This window comes from Amphiura filiformis, chromosome 3 (assembly GCF_039555335.1).
Source record: "Amphiura filiformis chromosome 3, Afil_fr2py, whole genome shotgun sequence".
Taxonomy (NCBI): Eukaryota; Metazoa; Echinodermata; class Ophiuroidea; order Amphilepidida; family Amphiuridae; genus Amphiura; species Amphiura filiformis.
In genome coordinates this window covers 64767823-64793054 of record NC_092630.1, presented here as the reverse complement: position 1 = coordinate 64793054, position 25232 = coordinate 64767823, and the positions used below count along the sequence as shown (strand labels likewise).

Genomic DNA, 25232 nt, shown 5'->3' with positions numbered 1-25232 from the left:
TAGTCCCAATGCACACCTTTACCACTTATCATCAGTCAGGGACCCATCTCTATAAAAGAGTGAACCCTAGTCAGCCTACACAGTACCATCACAGCCAGAATCAGTTCCCTGAGTTTTGTACGGGTAGGGTTTTTTACACTGTAAAAGAGAGGAAAAACATATTGTTGGTTGTATTTTCTATTTAGGTTGGTGTTAGTTACAAATCTGATATTTTTTCAATTTGTTTGATTAACTTTCTAAAAAAACCTATCCCCTCCAAAAAAATAAAGAGAGTTTGCAAAATTGGTGGATCAGGTATGTGCAACAAAAAATTTGATGGCATGGAGTAATAATGTACTGATTTGTTTAAGTAAATTTATAGCTTATAATATAATTCATTTTCATTCTTTATATTTTTGGTTATGTTCTACAGAGAAACTGCAAGAGATTATGGTGTCGTGGTTCATCATGGGGAAAAACTATGGGGTGCAGAACACAACATATGCCCTGGGCAGATGGCACACCCTGTCAACATCATAATTCGGTAACATTATGTTTTAAAATGTCTTGTTTTGCCTTATCTATGTAGTATTTATGAAGTCTATTATAATATCAAGTGCTAAAGAGCTGCTGCTTATACAGACATGGACAAAGGTTCGGAATACTTTTCTTACACATACTGGTTTTTTTTCTTGGGAAGATTGATTTGACATGTTTTGGGAGTTATACACATCTTAAGCAAGGTAGTGAAAGTGAAAAATATTCCCAACTTTTGTCCATGATTATATCAGAATCAGTTCACTTCCTTCTGAACTGGTGCAGTTGTTGCAGACAATGTATGTACATAGACTATGGATATTCATAGAGCATGGGAAGGAATGGGACAGTTAAGCTTACCAGTACCACCCTACTCGCTTTCTCCATGGACAGCTGCTCTAGGATGTGAGACAAGCAACATTGTGTTCCCTCAGAAGGACAGAACTCTCATTATTTCACTTACCCAATTCCAAATATAACAAGGGGAGAATAAAATACTGATTTGAAACAATCAGATGTAATGCTAATCGACAATTCCACATGTTCTGTATTATTTAAGAGCCCAAAAGTGGTGTACACTACTCGTTGCAGTAAATAATTGATCAAGTATCATCATGTAAGATCAGTGTAAGAGGAACCCTGCTTCTGAGAAAGAGAACGATATCAAATTTATGATTAGATAGTGTAGATAGAAAATGAATTAGGTCTGCCTGCCTGGTAGGTACATGTAGTATGTAAGATACTATCATGCAGATATCGTATGTCCTTCACAGAGCAAGTCCTGGGTTGCGAACATCAAAACTAGAGGGAGCTCCCCTTTCTACATGGACGGAATATTACCCAATTCTTAATTTGTACAAATCTCCATGACTTCCAAATTAGTAGTTTATTAAAGTAATTAAAAACTTTAAATTCCCTGCAACTTTTAATCATTTGGGCATTTGTGCTCCATACCAAAATCAAATAATGTAAAGACCTAGGGCATATTAGGAGCACATTACTTATATAACCATAATTATACAAGTTGTTTGGAGGTAGGTTAGGTATTGCAAATTTGACATTGTCAATTACACCACTATCTAGCAAAAGTGTGAGAATCCTGTCACATTATTTTGGGACCCAAAAGAAACCATATGACATCACCTGGTCTCAACAGTTTAACTTTCAACACTAAGAACTCAACCAGATATTACACCAGCTCAATTTAAAGGGTGTCAATTGAAATGAATGAGAGCTATTTTTCACCTAGTTAATTAACATGATGTCACTACTCTTAGCTGCAGCTTGTTCTACATTTTCATACAAAAACTGCTTAAACCAATACCTGAATATTCACAATAATAGCTTACATAAGCAGTATTTAGGCTTACAAATCACATCTAAAGATACATAATGTTAAGCTTGGATGCATTCAGCTTTTCTCTTAATTAATTATGAATTTATCTGAATGTATCTAAATAGAAGTCAAATAAACAAGCAAACAAAGCAAGTATCAACAAACTGGTTTTAACAAACAATAATTATAAAAGTGTTAGAATGTGTTGATTTTGAACCATCATAACACAGACAGGATGATATAATAAGAAAAGGGTGTGTATAGTTATGTTCAAGAGGAAATTTATTACAAAAATGGATGATATGAAATGTCTGTGAACTTGAGCAAGAAGGTACCGTGCCAGTTATATCACAGCACTAATCCATGTTATCAGTTATTAATGTTTCCTCACTTATGAGGAGAATCATAAACAGGAGCTGTGGTGTTCCCACATTGGTGCACCATTCCCTTGAATATGTGGCTTGTTTTTCTTTTGGCTTTAATTCCCATTGGTCATTTTTGTTGAAAAATACTTCATTGAATTGTAAATACATACTACTGCAAATGGCTTTTTATTTTGATTTCCATTTCACCCTTCAAGTGACCTCTATATCAGGTCAAAGGTAATGTCTCCATGGAAGCTATGAATTGCTTTATATACCCCTGTTGACATTTCTCCTCAAATTAAACAAAATTGGAACTGAAATGTAGCTAGGTGTGAAATTCTACCTATAAATACTTCCCCATAAATTCAGGTGTTTTTTGAATAAGACAAAATTAACAATTCATTTGTGGCTTTAATATTTTGTTGTATGTAGATCCACTGGCACTGATGGTATACCCACCCAATAATTTCCCACAAAATGACAAATAACATTATTGAAAACAATAGGAAAAGCCCAATAAAAAGCGATGATTCTGGGCAAATGTTTTTTCCAAGTGTGATATTTGACATTGATAATGAATTGGGGGAAGTAAATATTAAGTATTATTCCCTCAGTGACATTCATGGAGGAGTCATAAACTTGGGGTGACATGAACTGGGGGCATTTATTCATTGGTAAACCTGCATATAGAAATGTTGACAATGTAGGAAGGTGGCTGTCAGATTTCACATGTTTTGGAATCGGATAGCTGAATGTAAACTAGTAGTGGTTGTATTAAAAACTGGCAAAAGAAACAAGGGACTTCTATGTGGTTTTACCTTTAGTTGTTTTAACCATTCTCTCTTCCGAACATAGATGCAGACCCTGTTGTAGTTGTATAAATGAAAATGTATAATGTATTAACACATTTCTCAGATAGTATAATTCATGTGCTTCTGTAAGTTTGGAAGAGCAATGAACCTAAAGTTGTATTGTGTTATCTTCCTTGGAGTCAGTCTGCATCATTCAGGTCAGACCCTCCCTCCAGCATGTGCTGGTGCGGCTAGCTCTACATCTATAAATAATTTCTTCATTCATTCCCCAGGGCAGATGGAATATTAAAAAGTGTGTTGGTGTGACTGAGTGGATATTAATATTATTAAATATTAAGACAATTATGTTCATTTAATTTAATTTTCTTTTGCTACAGTGGTGCTATAGGGGGGAATGTATGAAGAAGAACACCAACCCAGAGGTTGTAGACGGTGGCTGGGGCGCCTGGGGGTCATACGGTGACTGCAGCAGAACATGTGGTGGCGGCATCAGACAGTCTTCTCGTAAATGTGACTCTCCTTTACCTTTGAATGGTGGTCAGTACTGCATTGGAGTGAGAACTCGCTTTCGTTCGTGCAATATTAGAGTAAGTATTGTCGGAGCTATTTCACCAATGTGACTGTCTGTGTGCAAATATTACAACATTTTCAGTAATTGCAGAAGCAATGGTGAAGGTAATGGGTTTGTGGATTTCCCTTATTTATAATGATTATTTTTGAAGTGATTTTTTTGTGAAAAAGCTCACCGACCAGTAGTAAGAAATAAGATATATTGTGAAATTACACTCAATTATATTCAAAAGTTAAAATTGGTGTAATAATAAGTTGTAACCCAGAAAGCCAAATGTATCATAAATACGGGGTGTGAAATTATGACAAATAACCTGTTATTTATGTTTTCCTGCATTTGATCCAATTCTATACACGTTAAAGTGTTTTTCCCATATTTGCCTGACTCAGGGAAGTGAAGGAAATGGACTGTCTTAGCAGGCTTCAAATACTTCAGTAAATGTTTTCCTACAAAACATGATTGAATTAGGATCTGTCATTCCCCAAAGAGAATGTTATTTAAACAGTAACATGGATACAATGCTAAGAGCAAAGTGTTTCTCTTATTTTAGATAGCAAGCCAGTAGGGCTGTGACATATAAATGTTTTGGAGCTTCTTCATAACCTGTAATTCTCTATGATTGCCCTGGTTAGAAAAATATTTTGCAGAGAAATGTACCCCATGATATTTTCATAACAGTTTTAATAACATTACTCAAACATTGTTTGACTATTCATATTGATAACATGACCATGAGGTGTATAGTGTTGTGAAAGTAATTTTGGTAGCATATTAATGCTGTGATATAAGGGGAGTATAACACAAGCTCTGATGAATCTGGAGGTATGTGCATGGGGGGCTCTGCATAAAAAAGTTAACATTTTGGAAAAAATGTTATTTGGACATAATGACCTTTACTGTTGTTTTTGTATTTACAATTTCTCATTATATCAATGTCGATGACAGATAGGCAGTAAATTAAAATGAAAAAAAAACAGAGGATACCATTTAAACACAGATGGTGTTATAAATGACATTTATCCTACAAAATTAATTGCATTTTAAATAATAGAATTTATTTATGGTTTCGGTCAGAAATGATAAATGAAGTTACAAAATTAATTGCGTTTTAAATAAATGAATTTATTTATGGTTTCAGTCAGAAATGATAAATGTGACATACAAAAATACTCTCCAAATATAATGGAGCTTTTGTATTAAAAGGAATGTGTGAAACCTCCCAGCAGTCAGATATATGCATAAAGCAAATCAATGTCCTCTTAGGGCAATGCCAATGGAAAATATAAATGAAATAGATTTGTAGATTTAATTAAATCTAATTAATTTAATCCTATTCAGTGAAAGCAAAATTAAAAACGATCAATTTGTACCTGAACAATTAAGCTTCCTGACACTGCGATACCTTTATGAAAGAAAGCAACCTCAAGGCTACAATATAGACTGTAACTGTAAAAGTGCAAGTTAACTATGATATAAATATAAATGCAATGAGCTATATTGAGATGATGTCTGTCAATTTCAAACCCACAAGATGTTGGTAATGATTAGCATTGTAATGTATTGTGTGGTCACAGCAGGCAACAGCAACAGCTTTCATAGACAAATGTTGTTATTTCCTTTGCCATTTATAGGATTGTAACATTTCAACAACCTACAGCCTTGTCATTCAAGGGTACAACCACATGCCAATTCTCTTCACATTAATTATGAATCATGACTCAAAAAGATTTGGATTTGAGATAAAGTGGAATTAAAGTGACTCCCATAGACAACATTTGCATTGTTTTGTGATCCTTTGTAGCTTGGAGGACCTTGGAGATACCTTGTGTGTCTTAAAGGATCAGTTGAAGTAGTTATACCATTAAGTATCTAAGTATTGGGTGTGATATCAAGTTTTGTCAGGTTGCTTCGGTAATTAAAAGCCCTTTCAAAGCATTTAATTAAAACAAATCATAGGAATGGTTGACGTATCAAGTAAGATATTAAATATTAGGATAAACCAAGCAATAAGCCAAACCCTTCCTAGTGACTACTGGAGTATTGCAGGGGGATGTTCTGGCCCCATTCCTATTCATTGTTCTCATCGACTATTTGATGACGATGGCTACCGAGGGGAATAACAGCGGTGTTGAAACACACCCGCGTCGCTCCAGGCGTCATCCTGCCAAGGTTTTGAACGACTTGGATTTTGCTGATGATAGTGCCTTGCTTGAATCTTCCATCCCGCGGGCACAGGCACAGCTGACCAGAACAGCGGCTGCAGCAGAAAGCCTGGGTCTCATCATCAGTGTTCCCAAAACTGAGTACATGACCATCAACTGCAATCCTCAGCCACCACTCCAAGTATACGGAGAACCCATCAAGTATGTCACTGATTTTAAATATCTTGGTTCCATGATGGGCTCTAGCACCAGTGACCTCTCCCGACGGAAGGCGCTTGCTTGGTATGCATTTTGGAAACTGGAGCATCTGTGGAGAAGTCCAACAATCACTGTTGCAACAAAAGTCAAACTGTTTAACACCACTTGTGTTACAGTATTGCTCTATGGCTGTGAGTCCTGGGTGATATCTACTGATATGGAAAATAAGATCAACGCTTTTGGTACATCATGTTACAGGATAATGCTGAACATCAAGCGCAATCGACCATGTTAGTAATGAAAGGGTCTATGCCATCACCAACACTGTGCCTCTTATCAACTCTGTCAGATCACGACAACTACGATTCCTGGGACATGTCCTGAGGATGCAGGAGGATGAACCATGCAGAAGATATGCTCTCTACACCCCATTGCATGGTAAAAGAAGACCTGGAAGGCAAAGAACGTCCTACTTGTCATATGTACAAAAACTTTTGGGGGATTTCGACAACTTTCTACTGCCAGATGCCATTGCCACTTTGGCTTCAGATCGTAGTACATGGAGAAACTTTGTAGTCGCCTGCTTCGCAGCCGAATGAAATGAATGATGAATGAAATGAATGAAATGAAATGAATGAAGCCAAACAAACACCAAGTCTGACTCTGAGGTAAATGTTCCAGGTGATTTTCACATTAGGGTGGCATAAAGTTCATGCTTCAAAATCTACAGGGGTAGTAACATTAAATTGTTTTTTTTTTTTCAGTATTATTCATTTGTTCTTTTAAAATGATTTTTATCACCTCATTGCCGTTGCTCAAATAAAATCTTAATAGTTTGAATCTTTGTGTGATGAACAACATTTAGAGACAAATATGTTAGACTATGAATGTTGTGAGATAACCAAATATGTCTCCAGGTTTGAAATAGATATTAAAGCTGAAGTCAAAAGTCACCAATGTATTCTGTAATGTTGGCTACATTAATACCTTGATTGACAAGTCAAGAGATATATGATGAACAAGCAAACGACCTACTTCACTGCTGCCTTAAATACTTCACAGTGGATCTCAATTTTCTTATGTGTGAATTACATACTGTTCCACATTAATGTCATACTGGGTAAATGGACCAAATGTGCCAACTAATGAAACATAAGAAAACTGTCACCATATGAATTATCAGGTATTTCAAAGAGCCGAATTATGCACATGTAGTTTCTACTTACCATTAAAATATTTTTCCAAGTGGGAATCACATAACCTTTTTTATGTCGAGCCATTAATGTTATACGTGGTTTCGAACTCGCAAATCATTTTTTACCAGGCTCAGGAACCCAGGATCTGAATGGGAATGGGGGAGGTGCTATTTTGCATATATTATACCTTATTTGTATGAGTGCATGTAATATGAGTGTGTAGATAGAATAAAAAGAATTAGAGAATTCGAATTTTTTGGAGTTGAATCCATTTCCCCCTTGCTTTTCAAATAATTTTGCAAAAACATCAACTTGTGAGACGTTATAACTCCCCCCCCCATACAAACGCACAAGCTATTAAAATCCTTAAGGAGTTGGCGCTTCATATGATCTTGCATACATTTAATGTACAGAACATAAGTTAAGAGTCTGTACAATTTATTCCCTAGATATCAGAGAGGGTTGTCATGGTAGGCGAAATTACACATATTGACAAACAGCTGGACATAGTTTGTCATAAATATCCTAAATATGCCAAGATGAGAAGAAATTTAAATGTTGTTATTGCTATTACTGTAAATAATATCTAAATTTATGCATCGTTGACCAAGTTGTGTCAATATGAACTAACCTTAGTTGCCCTCTAGTACCCTTGTGATTTGATATTTTGGCTACTGCAAAAGTTCATAAGGGAATGTGCAATAAATATCTTTCCCCTGGGTAGGCAAAAAGAGGGGGCAAGCAATTTTGGCAGGGCAAAAAGTGGGCAAGCAATTTTTGACAGGTTGCAATGGGGAAAGAGATTTTTGGCACACATTCATGGGGTACCTTTAATTTAAAATCAAAGGTATCAAATATTTATTTTTGGGGTGGGCCATTTTGAAATTTGATCTAATTATTGCACAGCCCCTAAATGGAGATGATATTTGAAGATATTGCAGGTGGCTAGAACAGGTGGTAGCAAGAAGGATTAGAAATCAAAATGTTGACAAATTCAATATGGGCAAAACTGGCTGGGCGTATTTTGCAATGACTCAACATCATCTGAAATAGGAGATAATAACTTAATTATATGCATATTAGTTAGGGGAAAAAGTTCACTTTGGTGACCACTCTCTGGCTAGTAAGGTTTGACGATTGATTCGACTTCTATGGACCATTTAGAAAAAAATAGCCACCATGTCCTCATGAAAATCCGGCATTTTTAAGCTAGAGGCCAAAATCCAAAATGGCCGCCACCACCATTTTGAAAATTTTTTGAACCAGAGCACCTATAATCATGCACAAAGGACACTTTTTCGGATAAAAATTCCGATTCTGAAGCATCCACTTAGAAATCCATTTTGAAAATTTGAAAAAAGTTTTGAACCAAGAGGCACCTTAAATCATGCCAAAGACACTTTTTGGATAAAATCGAGTACAAGGATTTCAAATTTGACATTACTTTGACATTACAAACTCATATTTACCCAGTTCATGTCTGACATTAAGTTGGCGTTACAAAATAATTTTGCCCAGAAATAAGCCCCATTTGGTAGAAGCGTAAATGTGATCATTTCCGCCTTATCTGGGGTTCATGTCTCTTATATGGGTTCATTTCAACTGCCTTATCTTGGGTTTACATCCCTAAATCTACAAAGACACTTTTTGGATAAGACCACAAGGATTTCAAATTTGCCTTTATCTGTGGTTTAGAAACAAGATGGTGGCCTTATCATCTTGAAAAAAATAAGTTTTGAACAGATTACCCTTACCTGTGGCTAAGATGAATCTGACATTAACCAAAATAATTTTTTAGCATATCGCAGTTCAAACCCAGATAAGGCATATAAACCCAGATAATGCTTATCTATGGATAACCCCAGATAAGTTTACCTGTGAGACCCCAGATAAAGCAGTCTAAACCCAAATAAGGCGCCAGATTAACCCTAAATAGGAACATAGGGAACCCCAGAAAAGACATCTAAACCCCACATAAGGTGCCTTAACTCTAGATAAGGGTTGTTAACCCCAGATAAGGGTCGTAAACCTCAGATAAGGCATCTAAACCCAAGATCAGGCGCCTTAACCCCAGATAAGAGACGTAAACTCAGATATGGCAGTTTAAACCCCAGATAAGGCGCCGTCTGGGTTTTACTTCTCTTATATTAGGTTTATGTTCCTTATTTATGGTTAAGGCGCCTTATTTGGGGGGTTGGGACTGGTTTATCTGAGGCGCACGCCCCTTATCTGGGGTTACTGGCGCCTTTATCGGGGTTTAAACTGTCATATCTGAGTTTACGTCTCTTATCTGGGGTTAAGGCGCCTTATCTTGGGTTTAGATGTCTTATCTGAGGTTTACGACCCTTATCTGGGGTTAACGACCCGTATCTAGAGATTGGGCACCTTATGTGGGGTTTAGATGCCTTATCTTAGGTTTATGTTCCTCATTTAGGGTTAAAGCGCCTTGTTTGGGGGTTGGACTGCTTTATCGGCGGTCTACGTCCCTTATCTGGGGTTACGGCGCATTATCTGGGGTTTAGATGCCTTATCTGGGTTTGGACTGCGATATGCTAAGGTTAAGGCATCTTAGCCACAGGTAAGGAACGTAAACCCAGGATAAGGCCGTCTAAACCACAGGTAAGGCGCCTTATCCCTAGATAAGGGATGTAAACCCAAGATAAGGCAGTTTAAACCCCATATAAGGGACATGAACCCCAGATAAGGCGGAAATGACACATTTATGCTTCTGCTTTCATTCAAAAATCACATTTTCGCTCTACCAAATGGGGGCCATCTTGGATTTCTGGGCAAAAATTATTTTGTAACGTCAAATTAATGTCAGATTCGGATTTCTTGGGGTCGACTTACCGAAAAAGTGTCTTTGTACACGCATTTTAGGTAATCGGGTTCAAAACTTATTTTTTCAAGATGATACCATGGCCACCATCTTGGATTTCTGGGTAAATATGAGTTCGTAATGTCAAAGTAATGTCAAATTTGAAATCCTCGTGGTAGAATAAACAAAAAAAAGTGTCTTTGTACACGATTTAAGGTCCTCTTGTTCTAAACTAAATTTTTCAAGATGGTGCCGGCCACCATCTTGGATTTCTGGGTGAAAATGATGCCGTAATGTCAAACTAATGTCAGAATCGGAATTCTTGTACTCGACATATCCGAAAAAAAAGTGTCTTTGTGCATGATTATAGGTGCTCTGGTTCAAAACTTAAATTTTCAAAATGGTGGTGGCGGCCATTTTGGATTTTGGCCTCTAGCTAAAAAATGCGGGATTTTCATGAGGGACATGGTGGCTATTTTTTTCTAAATGGTCCATAGAAGTCTAATCAATCGTCAAACCTTACTAGCCAGAGAGTGGTCACCAAAGTGAACTTTTTCCCCTAACTATATTTAACATTAACAAGGACAATTTCCAATGTGTTTAGTGCATACTCAGAAATGATTGAAACTATGACATGTGCCTAGATATATAGGTTACGATGACCCCTCATAAGCCAAGGGAAAAGTGAGGTGATAACTTATCTCAACTACCGTATCAACTTTCTAATATTGGGTAAAGCAATCAGAATCCCTCCCCTCTTATTTATAGAGAGAACTTTTTGACTTGCTTTATTCAAGTTCAAGAGAGACCTCCTTTCTAAAAAACATTATCTTTCATGTGATAGTTTGTCCAAGCATAGATACCAGACAAAACCTGGCAGAGATCTGTGGGTGAAGTATTTCTTACATTGATGTATGTGACCAGAAACTTTGTTTGATGTGACCATAGACTTTTTTAAAAAGATTATTTTTGGTGTGACATTGCAGCCTACCTTCCTGGGTAGCATGTGTCAGAGGTTAAGAGGACAGGTGTCTAAGTCATAATTGTTATGATAGGACCATCTGTGACACATTAAATCATAAAGCTAACAAATCAACAGTTTCCCAGGGATACATGACCAGACTGTATAGGTGACCTACTTTAACTAATGCTTTATTATGTTCTCTATCAGAGAATGTTGAAAATATCAATAAAAATCCCACTCTCTTGTATTTCATTTTATTTGGATGATTCTGACATCTCCCATGATAGAATCTGAATCTGTGATAGAACTTATAAGCTTAACATTTTGTGATTAAAAAAGAAAATAGTAAATAAAATGGAAGTCTTTTATGACTAACCATTTGTTCATAAATGTTAACTCCCAGGAGTTCTACTGATTGATCCTAATCAGGATGGCAGGTTTGTCAAATTTACACAAGTCTTAAACATTTTGAATAATGTGTATATGATGCCATAAAAGTGCTTTATCATCATTGAATGACATGAATATTATCACATTATGTGGGTTAGTATGTCAATTAAATGGGTTACATCAGATGGCCAATGTAACAACTTGCTGATGATATAGGGTAAATGATGACTAACAAGACAATGACATACAATGGTCTGTAGCACAATGCAAAAAAACAGTCAAAAGTAAGATGCCTTTTTATTTTCAGCAGTTGTCCAGACAACATAATTTTGTGAGGTAATGGAAAAAGATGGTTTATCATGGAAAATAACAATTTATCTGTATTTAACATTCCCACAATCTCAGAGCATAGCAATGACCTATGAAGGCTACATTGGACATTAATGTTAATGGATCCAAATTGATACCATCATTTGCAAATTAACTAATCCCACTAAACGTGTATGCTTACCAATTTGATATAAAGGCATGACATTGTATTTAAGAATGAAATCATTTCAAATATTTGATCAGGGTATCTTTACCAAGCTTCTTGCAAGGTTAAGTACCCATTAAGTGTGTAAGCATTTGTTGGTTCAACACTTTACAAATCTATGTCCACAGTGCCCAAAGGCCTTCTTATCATTTTGAGTGCCATATTCCTCAAGTTTATCATCTATTACCTACATGACTTCCTGTAGTTAAATGTTAGCGATGACATTCACATTGTTGCCAACACTTAATGTCTCCAAATCAAGGTAGAATCAAGGCTTCAAGTGAATAAATACTTGCAACGCAGAGTTAAGGCTGCTGTTACAAGTAAATATTTCATCCACATTACTGTGTGACCTAATCGTACTAATTATATACGAGCATTTGCTGTTGTTTTACACGAAACAATGGCGAGATCACTGCGATTATATATATCTTATTAGGTCAATCGGGCCAAAATGTGATTTCAAATCAAAGAATTAACTTGAAGATAGATAGATCAAAGGACTACTTGATGAATTTATACTTTTATCAACTCTGATACAGGATCTTAGCCAGGATTTGACAAGTGCCCATCATTTTCACCAAAACTCCCTGTCCAAAATTTGGCCCTGTTAACAGAAACCATACATCTGTCCCTTCTGGGGGTTCAGGCAGTTCAAATAGCTATTGCAGTATCCTTGATTTATTAGTCTGATCTTGTTTGAATTCACACAACTTATTCAAACTTTATTTTTAGAATCTAGCATCTGCCAGAGGCACTAATCTTGCCTGTCTCGTGAGCAAACTACCTGTCCAAAATGAGGGGTGGTGGGTGGCTGTGTGGTGTGAATGGTTCAGATTATGAAACATAAAACTGAGGAACCTCCCTTCTCTTTCTGTCTTCCTCTCTTAGCCAACACTTGTTATCCTTCTTATCCTTATCAACTTATTTTTGTTTTTATCAGTCAAAAAATGTTATTGTCCTTTGAGTTCAATGCTGGTGGCCACTAAAGATTTAGTGAACACATTATTTTAGCATTATGACACCTTATTCCATCTCCTCAGATGTAAACATGGCCTTGCTTCTTTTAAATTCCAAATTTTATTGTCAGTAAAATTAAAATTATTGACTGAACCTATAATGACATGTTATAGGCCATTTTTCATCTATTATTAATGGTGTGTAGTAGATATCAGTGATCCATAAACTAAACCTTAAATTTTGATTGTCTTTTGAGAACAATGCTGGTGGCCACTAAAGATTTAGTGAACACATTATTTTAGCATTATGACACCTTATTCCATCTCCTCAGATGTAAACATGGCCTTGCTCCTTTTGGATTCCTAATTTTATTACCAGTCAAATTGTCAGTAAAATTAAAATTATTGACTGAACCTACAATGACCTGTTATAGGCCATTTTTCATCTATTATTAATGGTGTGTAGTAGATATCAGTGATCCATAAACTAAACCTTAAATTTTGATTGTCTTTTGAGAACAATGCTGGTGGCCACTAAAGATTTAGTGAACACATTATTTTAGCATTATGACACCTTATTCCATCTCCTCAGATGTAAACATGGCCTTGCTTCTTTTGGATTCCTAATTTTATTGCCAGTCAAATTGTCAGTAAATTAAAATTATTGACTGAACCTACAATGACCTGTTATAGGCTATTTTTCAGCTTATTATTAACTAATATATAGTAGATACCAAATGAACATGGTTGATTGCTTGTTTTCCTTAATATTTGTAAAATATTCTATGAACAATATAACTTAATTAGATGGTAACTTTATGAAGCTAAATATTTATTGTATTAGATGATTCGATGAAATTGAGATATTGATAAAAGTATTGAAATCCATATCGGACATAAGGCAGCAGCATCAACTCAATATTGCAATATGCTCTTACTTTGGATTAAATGTAAGATGTCAACTATTGACCTCAGGCTGTGTAATTAACATACTTTTGAACCATTAGAAAAATTAATTGATAATATAGGATATTGATTGTTATAATTAATGTATGACCTTGATAATGGGGATTAATTAATTTAGTGGTAGAAATGTATGAAGTACAAAATATGTCAATACTATTTAACTCGCTAATGAACACGGCCTGATTGGCTTATGATAGGTTCACCACATACAGTAACAGAAGTGCACCCAACATTTTTCCTCAACATACCATTTTGGTTATTTATATTTTAGTGAAACACCAACATTGCTTGATGAAATAAATGACTCAACTTCGGTGACCAACATTGACTTCAAATTGACTTCTTATTCCCATATCATGCCTACAGGGCTACACTAGTCTTATTGTTGGTTCTCTAGTTAAAACTCGGCATGATGATAGTATTTCTAACATAAGTTGGCAGACATGGCACCTCATTTGTCTTGAGTTTGAATGTTCAACAATGCTGTAATTGTTCAATACTACAATTTAGGGTCACAGTGAGTCCATTGTCCTAACCATTAACTTTTGATTGAAGAAACTTTTATAACAATTGTTAATACCAAGTAATTAGTACCAACCTATGAAATAATTAAGAAATAATATAAAGGGATGTGGTCAAGTTATATTGTATGGTGGAGCATAAGAAAAGATCTAGTAAGTTTAAAGGGGAAAAGGTAGGCCTACTCAAAGATCAGCTTCAGAAAACAGGAGAACAATATAACTTAGCAGCTTCAGAAACGAGAGAACAATGTATGATTTTGGATACATCTCTGCATCACTCACTGAAACCCCTCAAATAAACATAATGACCCTACCTACTCAAATTAAGTCTGATCTCCACCCCTATATGCAATATTCAGGGGTGTTCTTCATCTTCAAATATGATGGCAAACTGCAGTCTTGAAGTTTCTGAATGAAAATCTGATCTACATGGTCTGATGAAAGTGACCAACCATGTGACCTTCATAATGAAGATATGCCAAGTCATTCTTTGTGCACAAGTAGCTAGTTGTGAACTTGAAGTGGTTTGATCTTGACATTTTAAATACCCTTACAAGATTCTTTCTTAATTTGTTATTAATGTTGCAAGCATTGAGACACATAAAAGCCAAGGTGCATTCTTAGTATTTGTCCAGACCTTCACATTCCCTCCTAATGGTCAATAAAGTTTATTTGGCTACACATGCTTGACCCTGCAGTTTGTGACTCAATGTTTGCCCATCAAGCTTCTGTGGTCATTGTCACACTTGTAAAAAAAAGACAAGCATTTCCATTTCAACTTAACATTGATGTAAGTTTCTGACTAACCCCTAGAGAGCTATACTGCTTCAACCTTGAAGATGTATCAACCAAAGTGAATTAATTGAGTACTCATAATGGTACTTAAACACACAAAATAGGGAAATCTAATTAGTCCATTTGAATTACTACTAATGTCAATGTTGACATTTGTAGTGTGTCATGTGATAATTTTAGTACAAAACTACAAAATTTAAAGAAAAAGACTAGTTAGTCAGTTTCTTGTAATGAAAGTTGTCATTTTTGAAAGATGTATGTCTAGTACATTGACTTCTCAGATATCTCGTAATATCAATGAGTCATTAAGTTTTTGACATATTCTGTTAGCGAAGTAGGACATTCATCTGAAAATGATTTGTCATTCAATAAGGAGTGTACTTTATCAAATTCTAAGCCTCATCCCATCCTTTGACAGCAAACATTAAGTTATAATTCAGTCATGTGAATTCGGCTTCAAATGAGTTGCTTGGTGCTCAAAATGACTACTTCATTGTATTTTATTGTTGTGTGTAAGTTAAAATATAGGTATGATAAATTTGAAATAAAAACATTAAAATTGATTTTTTTTTTAAACAAATGACTTAATGGCACTACACACTGTTATCAAAAGGTATCTAAGAGAAGAGAATTGCTAACACCCGAGAAAAATCACTGGTAATATGGAAATTTGTCCCATGTGTTTCTCTTTCTTGCTTTTCCTTTCTTTTTCTTTCTTCATTGATTCCTCAAAAATGAAGAGGAAGCTGGGTCACTTATCTCAATGTACCTTGGCTTTAAAGCTGCTTGAATCATAGCAATCAATATCACTTTTTTTCTCAAATTTTCAGCTTGGAGCTATATATATTTGTTATAGTTTGTAATATACTTTCTTCCAGGAATTTGCAACTTACAGAGACAAACTGATATTGACTAACATACTATAATGTGTTTTCCTCATTCTATTTGCAGTCTTGTCCAGATAATGAACCCTCGATTAGGGAAGTACAATGTGCAGCACACAATGGAAAACATTACAATATTAAAGGTCTACCTAGTAACGTCCGATGGGAAGCCAAATATGATGGATGTAAGTTAACCACAGCTCTAAACACATGAACAATGAATATTTAATGACTCATGGGTATGTTTACCCCTCCTAGACCTAACACTTTAATAATTATGACTCTGTATGCTTTGTGTCACTCACCTGTGTGTAAGTAACCATATCAGCAGTTTCTTTGATTCAACTGCACAGGTGTATCACTGGAAATGGAACCTATATATTAAAGTTAAGTCAATGAGCTATGAAGACTGTTCATTGTATGATACTGCATGATCTCTGAATTGGGAGATACTGAAAACAAACACACACAAAAAACCCAATGTATTGATTTATCAGTGGCTTAGGAAGATTTTAAACATGGGAGGCTGACAAAACCAAAATTTGTTAATGACATGTTTTGGGGGTGTGCAATGGGGGTTCCCCCTGGAAGTTGGACAATAGGTCGCCAACTGCAATTTTTCCGATATCTGATCACATTTTGTTTCCTTCTGCACAGAACTGATTAGAGCATGGCTCACAATTAACTTTTTTTTAAATTTTCAAATTGTCTTGATTGGACAAAGAATTAAGAACTTAAATGTACAATTTGACACCCTGGCAGTGACAATCATGCTACAACTTGCCTAATGTGTTTACTGCCAGCATGTGCCATATATATATATATGAGTTCTGGGCTATGGGACATTGTGACTGAAAAGGTTCAACAATTATGCAAAAGTTTTGTGAGATTAGGTGGATATTTTCTTTTACCTATTACTTATGGACAGACAAGTTTGATAAATCCTCAGCATTTTAATAAGCAGCACATACATCTGTGCATTTGAATTACCATTTTTGCTCAATTAGTACGAAAGACTATCTTGCAAGAGTAGGTTTTATTTGTACTAGCACCGCCAAATACCTTCTATACTACACCCACATTTTCAAAGGATCATACTAATTGAAATGTTTTCTTTTGTCTTCCAGTACATCTCTCAGAACAGTGCAAGTTAATATGCAAAGTAGCCGGCAGTACTGCATACTATCAACTCGCTAAGAAAGTCATAGATGGAACACCGTGTAGTAATGTTAAAGATGATATTTGTGTACAAGGACGCTGTCTAGTAAGTTATGTGTGTGACCAGGCTCAAAGCTCTAATGTATTGGTATATATTCAGAGCTCTTATTAATTTACTCATATATATAGACTAAAAAAGAAGAGTAAATCTCATGTGACATGATCTGATCCATGGGGACCAAAGGTAGCAAATTTGAAATTGAGATTAAGGCAAAATATGGAGTAAAAAACAATAAAATACATAAGAAAATACACATCATAAAACTTTAGAAATTTAGAACCAAGTGTGCTAGACCTTTGGTGTTTTCAGTGTATATGATAACCTAATGTTTGTATAAGATAATAATTATAGTAACTCAATTTTAAAAAATGCCTCCTTTGGCTCTCATGGATCAGATTGTGTCACATATTTTGTACTTTTTATGTCACCTGAAGAATCCAGGAAAGCACTAAACAGTTATAAATTCTGTATGTGTGTATGCACATTCATTTGTATCAACCTCCCAAGTTAGAACATACCAGTTGTATGTATGTGTGTCTTTCAATTAATATCATTTTGTTTGAAAGTACCTGTTATGTCAAGTTATATAAAAAAAGGAATATTTGACATTTATGTTCAAACTTTTCTACTAAGTTTTCCTTTATCCATGCTAGAAAGGGCCCAACTCATACAGTCTTCAATGCACATGTCATTTACAGGACAGTAAATGACAAGTATGTCATTAAACCGTATTCATTAAGGGAAATAAATGGAGCCCTATTTTCCCTAGTGGTGTGTGTGTTACATGTTGTATCAGTGCAGTCTCCTAGCAACTAAGACTTGAATGAAATGTCAGGGTGATTTCTACATTGTTTTCTAAGCTCATTAATCATATCGGAGTTATAATTATTAGCAAGTACAAAATCCAAATGTCTCATCAGTTGTTTTTTATGGCTAGATATTAAATGTACTCTCTGTAATATAAGTAGTAATATATCATTTATATATGCTATCTATTTTACTTTAATGGGGCTGCACTGGGATAAGGAAATTATCTCCTGTGACACATTGCTATTCCAGAAATTGCCATTTTGTGTACTGAAATGTTAGCTGTTATGTGATTAGTTAAGAATGAACTTTTATAGCTCCCATATGTACCGTCAATGTAACTTTTATATATATATTTCTTGTCAACAGCGTGCAGGTTGTGATCACATTCTTGGGTCTGATACGCAGAGGGATGAGTGTGGCGTGTGCGGAGGTGATGGCTCATCCTGTAAAACGGTGACAGGCAAATATAATAAGCAACAACATGGTAAGACATGTTACTCAGTACATTCATTATAAGTATCAAATATGTAATTTTGTATGCAATATTCTGCAGAACAGCAAAGTGAGCACTACAATTACTTGCAGTTGCAGTCAAATGAGAGAGGGGATGGGGGAAATGGAGAGAGTGGATAAGACTTGAGTTTACACAGAAAGTTGTATCAGTTTTTATAACCTTGTAATTGCACTATAAATCAGTGCAAGACAAGTAAGTTCTGTTAGCTATCAAATATAATGATCGCCAACTTTCTTAATATCTCCCTTATTGACATGATGTCATCCAAAGTTGTTAACAAGTCACTTATTCTTGTCAATTACAACTTGCCATAATGATTAAGTGGATAGAAAACACTGAATATGTGACTCTCTGGACACAGAACATGTAGATGAAATATTTTGTTACACATTAAATTTGAGTCATTAAATTTGAGTAATAGTTTCTTGACTTGCATGTTTGTATGTATGTCACAATTTCGACCGCCCCCTCTTACATACTTTCTGTTCAGTCACGTTTTGAAATGGTCTCACACATTGTAAAACAAAATAGATTTTTAACCCTGTGAATTTAGAGCTAATTAAAACAAATGTTATGTTTTTATCGCTGTATCAGTGACTCATCTTAATACTATTTACAGAGTGTCCGTCCGTCCGTCCACAAGGCTATCGCGTTCAAGCGTTCTCAAGGTGCACTATCGCGTGCTAGCGATGCGCTATCATGAGCAGGTGCATCTCATCGGACCAATAGGCCTATTTTCAACACATATTTCAATACCGAACACGTACGTGCATATAGGTCTATTTCAGCAGAACACTATGGTTAACATAAAAATAATCAATTATGGTAAAGCCTATAACCGCGTTTGCTTGCACGTTTGTCCCGATTGATTTCATTACTTTAGTAACGGCCCAATGTCCTCCAAAGTGGAAGCAGGACAGGGCTTGGAAGAGGCGAATGATGGGTTTCCAGATTATGGGTAGGCCTACCGAACTACCGACTGAAGAAAGCATCACAGATACAAAACAAACAGAGTTGATTAAGTTGTGCCCAGTTGGGTCATTAGGAGACGCATTTCATAGTAGTTTAAAAGGTCAGGGCAGGTATATGGGTAACAGGGGGGGGGGGTAATTAGAAATAGGCCTATCACAAGAACCGCCCGACCCGAGAACCGCGAAATCTAGTTTTACATATTTCTGATGGTATTTCTGGTGTTATATGAAATAGATATTGAAATTTATTAATTAAATTAAATAATATAATCTCAGTATAAGTGTAGCAAAATTATGATCAAGTATCAACAAATGATACAAAATATGTATGTCACCAGCCCCCGCTACAATCCATGGGCCAAATAGTGATTTTGAACAATGTATCAGAAACTGGCACCTGATAGTCTGAGATGTTAGTTAACCCAGTCATGTTTGAATTCCCTCCCAAGTGAACAGTGTGTACTTTCTCCTTGTCTGCTGTTTCTTCACTCATGATTAAAGGCATGCTCATAAGCCATCTGGGAACATGTGTGTGAAATGATACAAGGCAAACAGAATGATATCAGTTGAAACATTGTCCATGTTGGCTATGGTTTGAGGGCATTTGTCCCCCATATGGTGTATTGCTCTCATTCTTCATGCATCTGATCTATTCTTTTGCCATTCATACAGTGTTTATTGTAAACTCAGTCTGTAACTTAGGAACCGTTACCAAGAAATGACCAGCCTAGGGATGTCTTAGATACAATTTAAAAAGATTCTTTAAATGTTTTCTGTAACCTGTGTTTGTTTGGGGAATCTGGGGACAAGTTTGTTGATAAAAAGAACATGCTTCACACATGAATGAAGTGATTTATATATGTTGGTAGTAGACATCAAAGAGAAATTTCAAACTGGTCAACAACATTTTTACGATAATGTTACAAGTTTATTTCAGCAAATAAGAATAAAGAACAAAGGAGAGCAAAATACAGGATGGTGCTAGGGGATATGGAGAAAACTTGTGAGAAGCTTGAGGAGCTAAGGGCCCTTAACAATATAAACACATTTACCTCATCAGTAGAAAAATTAACACAACAATAGAGAAACTGTCTAATGACCAAATCAAAACAAGACAAGACAACATAACAGGACATGGACATACTAGACAGGTAGCTCAACAATAATTTTGGGACAAAAAGGCCAAGACTTGATTAACCAAGAGCAAAAGGAAGCACTGAAACTCTCCGTCATCAGCAATACATTTTGATCCAAATATTTCAGAGAAACCATTCTTCTTCTTCAGCAGTGTAATGCTGTTTGTTGAGTGATTGGTGACTCGCTATGACATCACCACTGATGCTGAAGAATGGTTTCTCTGAAATATTTGGATAAAAACTGTTGACCAGTTTTAAATTTCTCTGTAATACTTCATCCAGTTTCAAAAATAAGGAGAAAAAAAGAAAAGCAAGAATATGGCATAACATAGAGTGCAAGGAATGACAAATATTTGTTCTGAATATTTCAATGAAACCATTCTCCATCATCAGCGGTGATGTCACCAATCAGTCAACAAGCTGCATTTTATTTTGTTCCGAATATTTCGGAAAAACATTACCGTCATCAGCGATGTAATGCTGTTTGTTGATTGATTGGTGATTCTCTCTGGTTGTTGACCAGTTTTAAACTTCTCACTGATGTTTCACCCAGTTTCAATTGAGGGGAACAAACAAAAGCAAGCATTGGAAACTTCTTGAGTCCTTGGCACTATGATACATGTATATATAACCAGAAGTAATGAGATTTTGAACTTTATCAGAGGGGAACACAAATTTTGTTCATTTTTTTACTGCAATTTTGTAATTTTTCATCACAGTATTATGGTATCGTATAACAGACTTATTGTTTTGTGTGGTTTTCATTTCCTATTGTATCATCAAATAGATTCAGCCCAAGCCTCTTTTTGAATTGGGATTTCCTTGCCATTTATATGACACTTTCCTGCAATTACAGTCATCTGGCAAGTGCTTGAAGCAGTAATATTTGAATCAGATGAGAGTATCAGAAATAGACATTCAATCCTATTTATCTCTATGGATTCATATATCTGCCATGCCATATTGTGTATAATCTATCACTGCTGGGACTAGATTAAATGAAGCAGACTAACTGTGAAATATTTCCCACCTGATCCCTGAAGTCTGTCAAGAAGGGTTAACACTGAGTGTTTTAGCAAGATTGGTTTTAGTTGATAAAAATAAATTGTCAAATGAAATTAACAAATCATAGAAGAAATGTTGGTGCATTCTTTGATAAGGTTACTATGTCCTCACTTGACTTTCATCAAACCCAAGTACAACATTCAATTCTGTTCAGTGAACTACATAATGTTAATATATAGCCTTCAATGAATGAGCTTGATATTTTATCTAGTAACATGCCTTTATAAAAGTCAGTAGTTTAAAATAATCATGGTCTATATTTTTATGTTGATACAGGTTACAATGAAGTTGTTAGTATACCTAAAGGCTCCCGTAAAATAGAAATATCACAAGAGAGTTTCAATGGCAGACCAGAGGATGATAATTATTTAGGTAAGTGGATGAGCATGTACTTCAATAATTTTGATCATTTAAGAAATCATGAGAGATGCTTGCATCATTTATCAAATGGAATTGTTGTTAGTATTATTAGCATATATGATCTGTATCAAGGGAAGTTGCATGTGATAATTATACATTGTTGAGAGCTGTAAGTATTATGGGAGTGTTTTAAGCAGGTGGAGATATGAATCTCAATGCGAGGGCAAGTTTGTGAAAATAATGGGCAGCTTTTAAGAATTTGGACTGCCAATCTTTGGTTTTATTGTTGCACAATACAGCGCTTATGGAGGTTACTAATATTTACTTTCGAACAATTATGCATTTTGCGGTCAATTGTGAGATATTGCTGACCTCGATTTGCGTTCACGTTTTCACAACTAACTAAATGTAATAGGATCGCACGCATCACGTTTATTAATGAGGTTATGAATAGCCTATATAATAAAATAATTAAATTCATGTGATGTTTCAGGTGTTTGTTATCATACTGTGCATAACGTGTGAAAGCAGTTTCATCTAATTTATTGACTGCATAATAAATTTACAGTGATTGCTCAGAGGTAGTGTAATTTTATTCACTTCAAATTCTACAGAATTGTGACTGCATTTTTGAAATATAGACCATTTTGATCATTCTCAATGCATACATGCAGTAACTGCAGAGCAATGATATGCGCAATGGCATGACTTGACTTGTTGAAGGATTACATTCACATCTAAAGTTTTTGAGCATTACTAAAATGATGTATTAAAAAACCTAGATCCTAGAACCGAGTTCCAAGGTGAAAATGTAAATCATCCGGTAACCTGTTGCTTTCATTTCTCTCTTCTTGCAGCTGTAATGAATCAGAATTCACAATTTGTACTTAATGGAAATTTTATCATCAATTTATTTGAGAGAGAAATCCGTGTTGGAAAAACACTTATAAAGTACACTGGCTCAGGCAACGTAGTTGAGAAAATCATCTGTAATGATGTATTAGATACACCTATTACTGTCTATGTAAGTATTAATCACTAAAGAATTTGTGGTTACATGATTTGTGTGACCCTATTTATAGTGCATGTATCAAAATGTATCACCAGGAAAACCTGGATATCTAGTTCACAGTGTCACAATGTTATCACAGGTTCTTAATTTTATAAAATGTATGACACCTAGAGAGAATTGTATAAAGTACAGATTTGTTTTCAAAATTACAGAAAAAAAGTTAATGATAATGAATAATGTAGCTTTTCATAATATCCATTTAACTTTGTTTGACTCACAGGTATTATCAGCTGGCAACCTACTACCTCCACAAATCAACTACACGTACAATGTACCATTAGATATACCCATTTATACATGGAATAGATATGGTAAATGGGGACAATGCAGTACTATGTGTAACGGTAAGTCTAGGATGTATACATGCGTTTTAAAATGTAACAAAACTTTCAACACGGAATTTGTATTTTGCGAGTTCCTGAAACCATATTTTGTGACTTTTTTCTTTAATTATTCACTTCTAATCAAAAGTACAACACCCCAGGGCATGTTATAGAGTAAATACGGTAGAGGGACTTGCTAAAGGACTTAAAGATGGGTGACCTGATCAACAGCATCATCCCCCACCTTTTCCTATCAAAATTGAGATTTTGGCATTATAAGAAAACTCATATTTTTCTCATAATCCCAGTGAAATTTTAGGCCTAAAATATATTCCGTTTAGATGTTATGAACAGAAAGAGTGACATTCTCATTCCCAATTGTGGTATACCACACATACCGTTCTATGGGCAGTTGCGAAACACATTTTTACTTGTAACATCAAAACGACTAGTGCAATTTACCTCAAAACTTGGGAACTGGATTATTTTGGTACAGACTTCAATGTGAGGTACAAAACACAATACGGAAAAATCTGATCACCTACCTTTAAAAAATCATTCAAATCATACATTTATTTAATCAAGATAGTTTGATTTGAATTTGCATTGTTACAGGTGTTAAGACCAGGGAAATCACATGTGTAAGAGAATCGGATAGAACACATGTACCAGACCAGTACTGTAGTAGCACAGTACCACGACCTATGACCAAACCATGCAACAAAAACTGTGTGCTCAAGTAAGTGTTAAATGAACATGTGAACATCTATTCATTGAACTGCTCATGATTAATGACAAAGATAGTAGTGGTATTGTCTAATGCACATGCTGGTTTATTCAAAAGTCAGTTTGCATGCAAGCCAATTGAGAAGAGTTGATTGGGACAAATTATACATTTAATTTGATTTGTCCTTTTTGTGATTAGTACAAACAGCACTAAAGACATAAACCTAACTGATATCTTTGTCATTTAAGTATAAAATGTATGTTTTGTTCATAGTTTGTAAATGATTACACTACCGCTATATATGACTGCAATAAGTACAGATATCTTTCATAGTTTGTTCTTTTGAAATTCAATAGCTTGAATAAAACATCACAAGTTGTCTGTGAAAATGGTACTAACAAGACTATAGTCAGTCTGATCTCAAGTTGAGAGTAATGCCATGTTGGATTTTGTAGTAGCAGATTTGTATTGTGCCCGCTAAACTTGATTTCACAGTTTGTATACATACGTGTAGATGGGCGATTTGTCCGTACGCTGGCAATGCAACTGTGTAAATGCACTTATTTGATCTGTGTAATCCAACATGTGTTACTCTAAACTTGAGATGAGACACACTATAATATGTATTAATTAATAAGAATTTATGGTCAAGTTGGTGATGTATATTGTTTAAGGTATTTCTTTTCCTATAGCTATCTGGCTTGTATATCATGTGGTCATATTCTGTTGTTGAGTAGGTCTGTGTACAAGTCATAATAGGTCTTGCTTTACTTGGCATGTAGGCTATATATCAAACAGAGAAAGAGAGAGATATGTTACAACAGTACAATAAGACCTACATGTGTTCTTGAATGAGATATACTAATGGTGTAGAGAGAATATATGGTTTAATTAATCATGATCTGTGAAGCAAAAATGACAAGTTGAGCTAACTCATTTGGCTTGTTATACCTATACAATATTTTAATGATTGTATGACTTTATACAAATATATACACTTTCAGCCTGCAAGTATGTAATTAATGATATAAGCCAGCCCTCAGGTTA

The 25232-nt window shown here is 35.2% G+C and overlaps 1 protein-coding gene across 2 annotated transcripts in view; it reads left to right on the top strand.

The window, feature by feature from the left end:
• The window catches only part of LOC140148974 (A disintegrin and metalloproteinase with thrombospondin motifs 9-like), a 226981-nt gene that overhangs the window by 138982 nt on the left and 62767 nt on the right, over nt 1-25232 (top strand). For both annotated transcript variants that reach the window (XM_072171087.1, XM_072171086.1), the window contains exons 12-20: nt 413-523; nt 3407-3616; nt 16056-16173; nt 17116-17252; nt 18384-18501; nt 21980-22075; nt 22921-23087; nt 23356-23479; nt 24074-24197. In XM_072171087.1, coding sequence (XP_072027188.1) covers nt 413-523; nt 3407-3616; nt 16056-16173; nt 17116-17252; nt 18384-18501; nt 21980-22075; nt 22921-23087; nt 23356-23479; nt 24074-24197 — 1205 coding nt within the window. The remainder of the gene's footprint in view (nt 1-412; nt 524-3406; nt 3617-16055; nt 16174-17115; nt 17253-18383; nt 18502-21979; nt 22076-22920; nt 23088-23355; nt 23480-24073; nt 24198-25232) is intronic.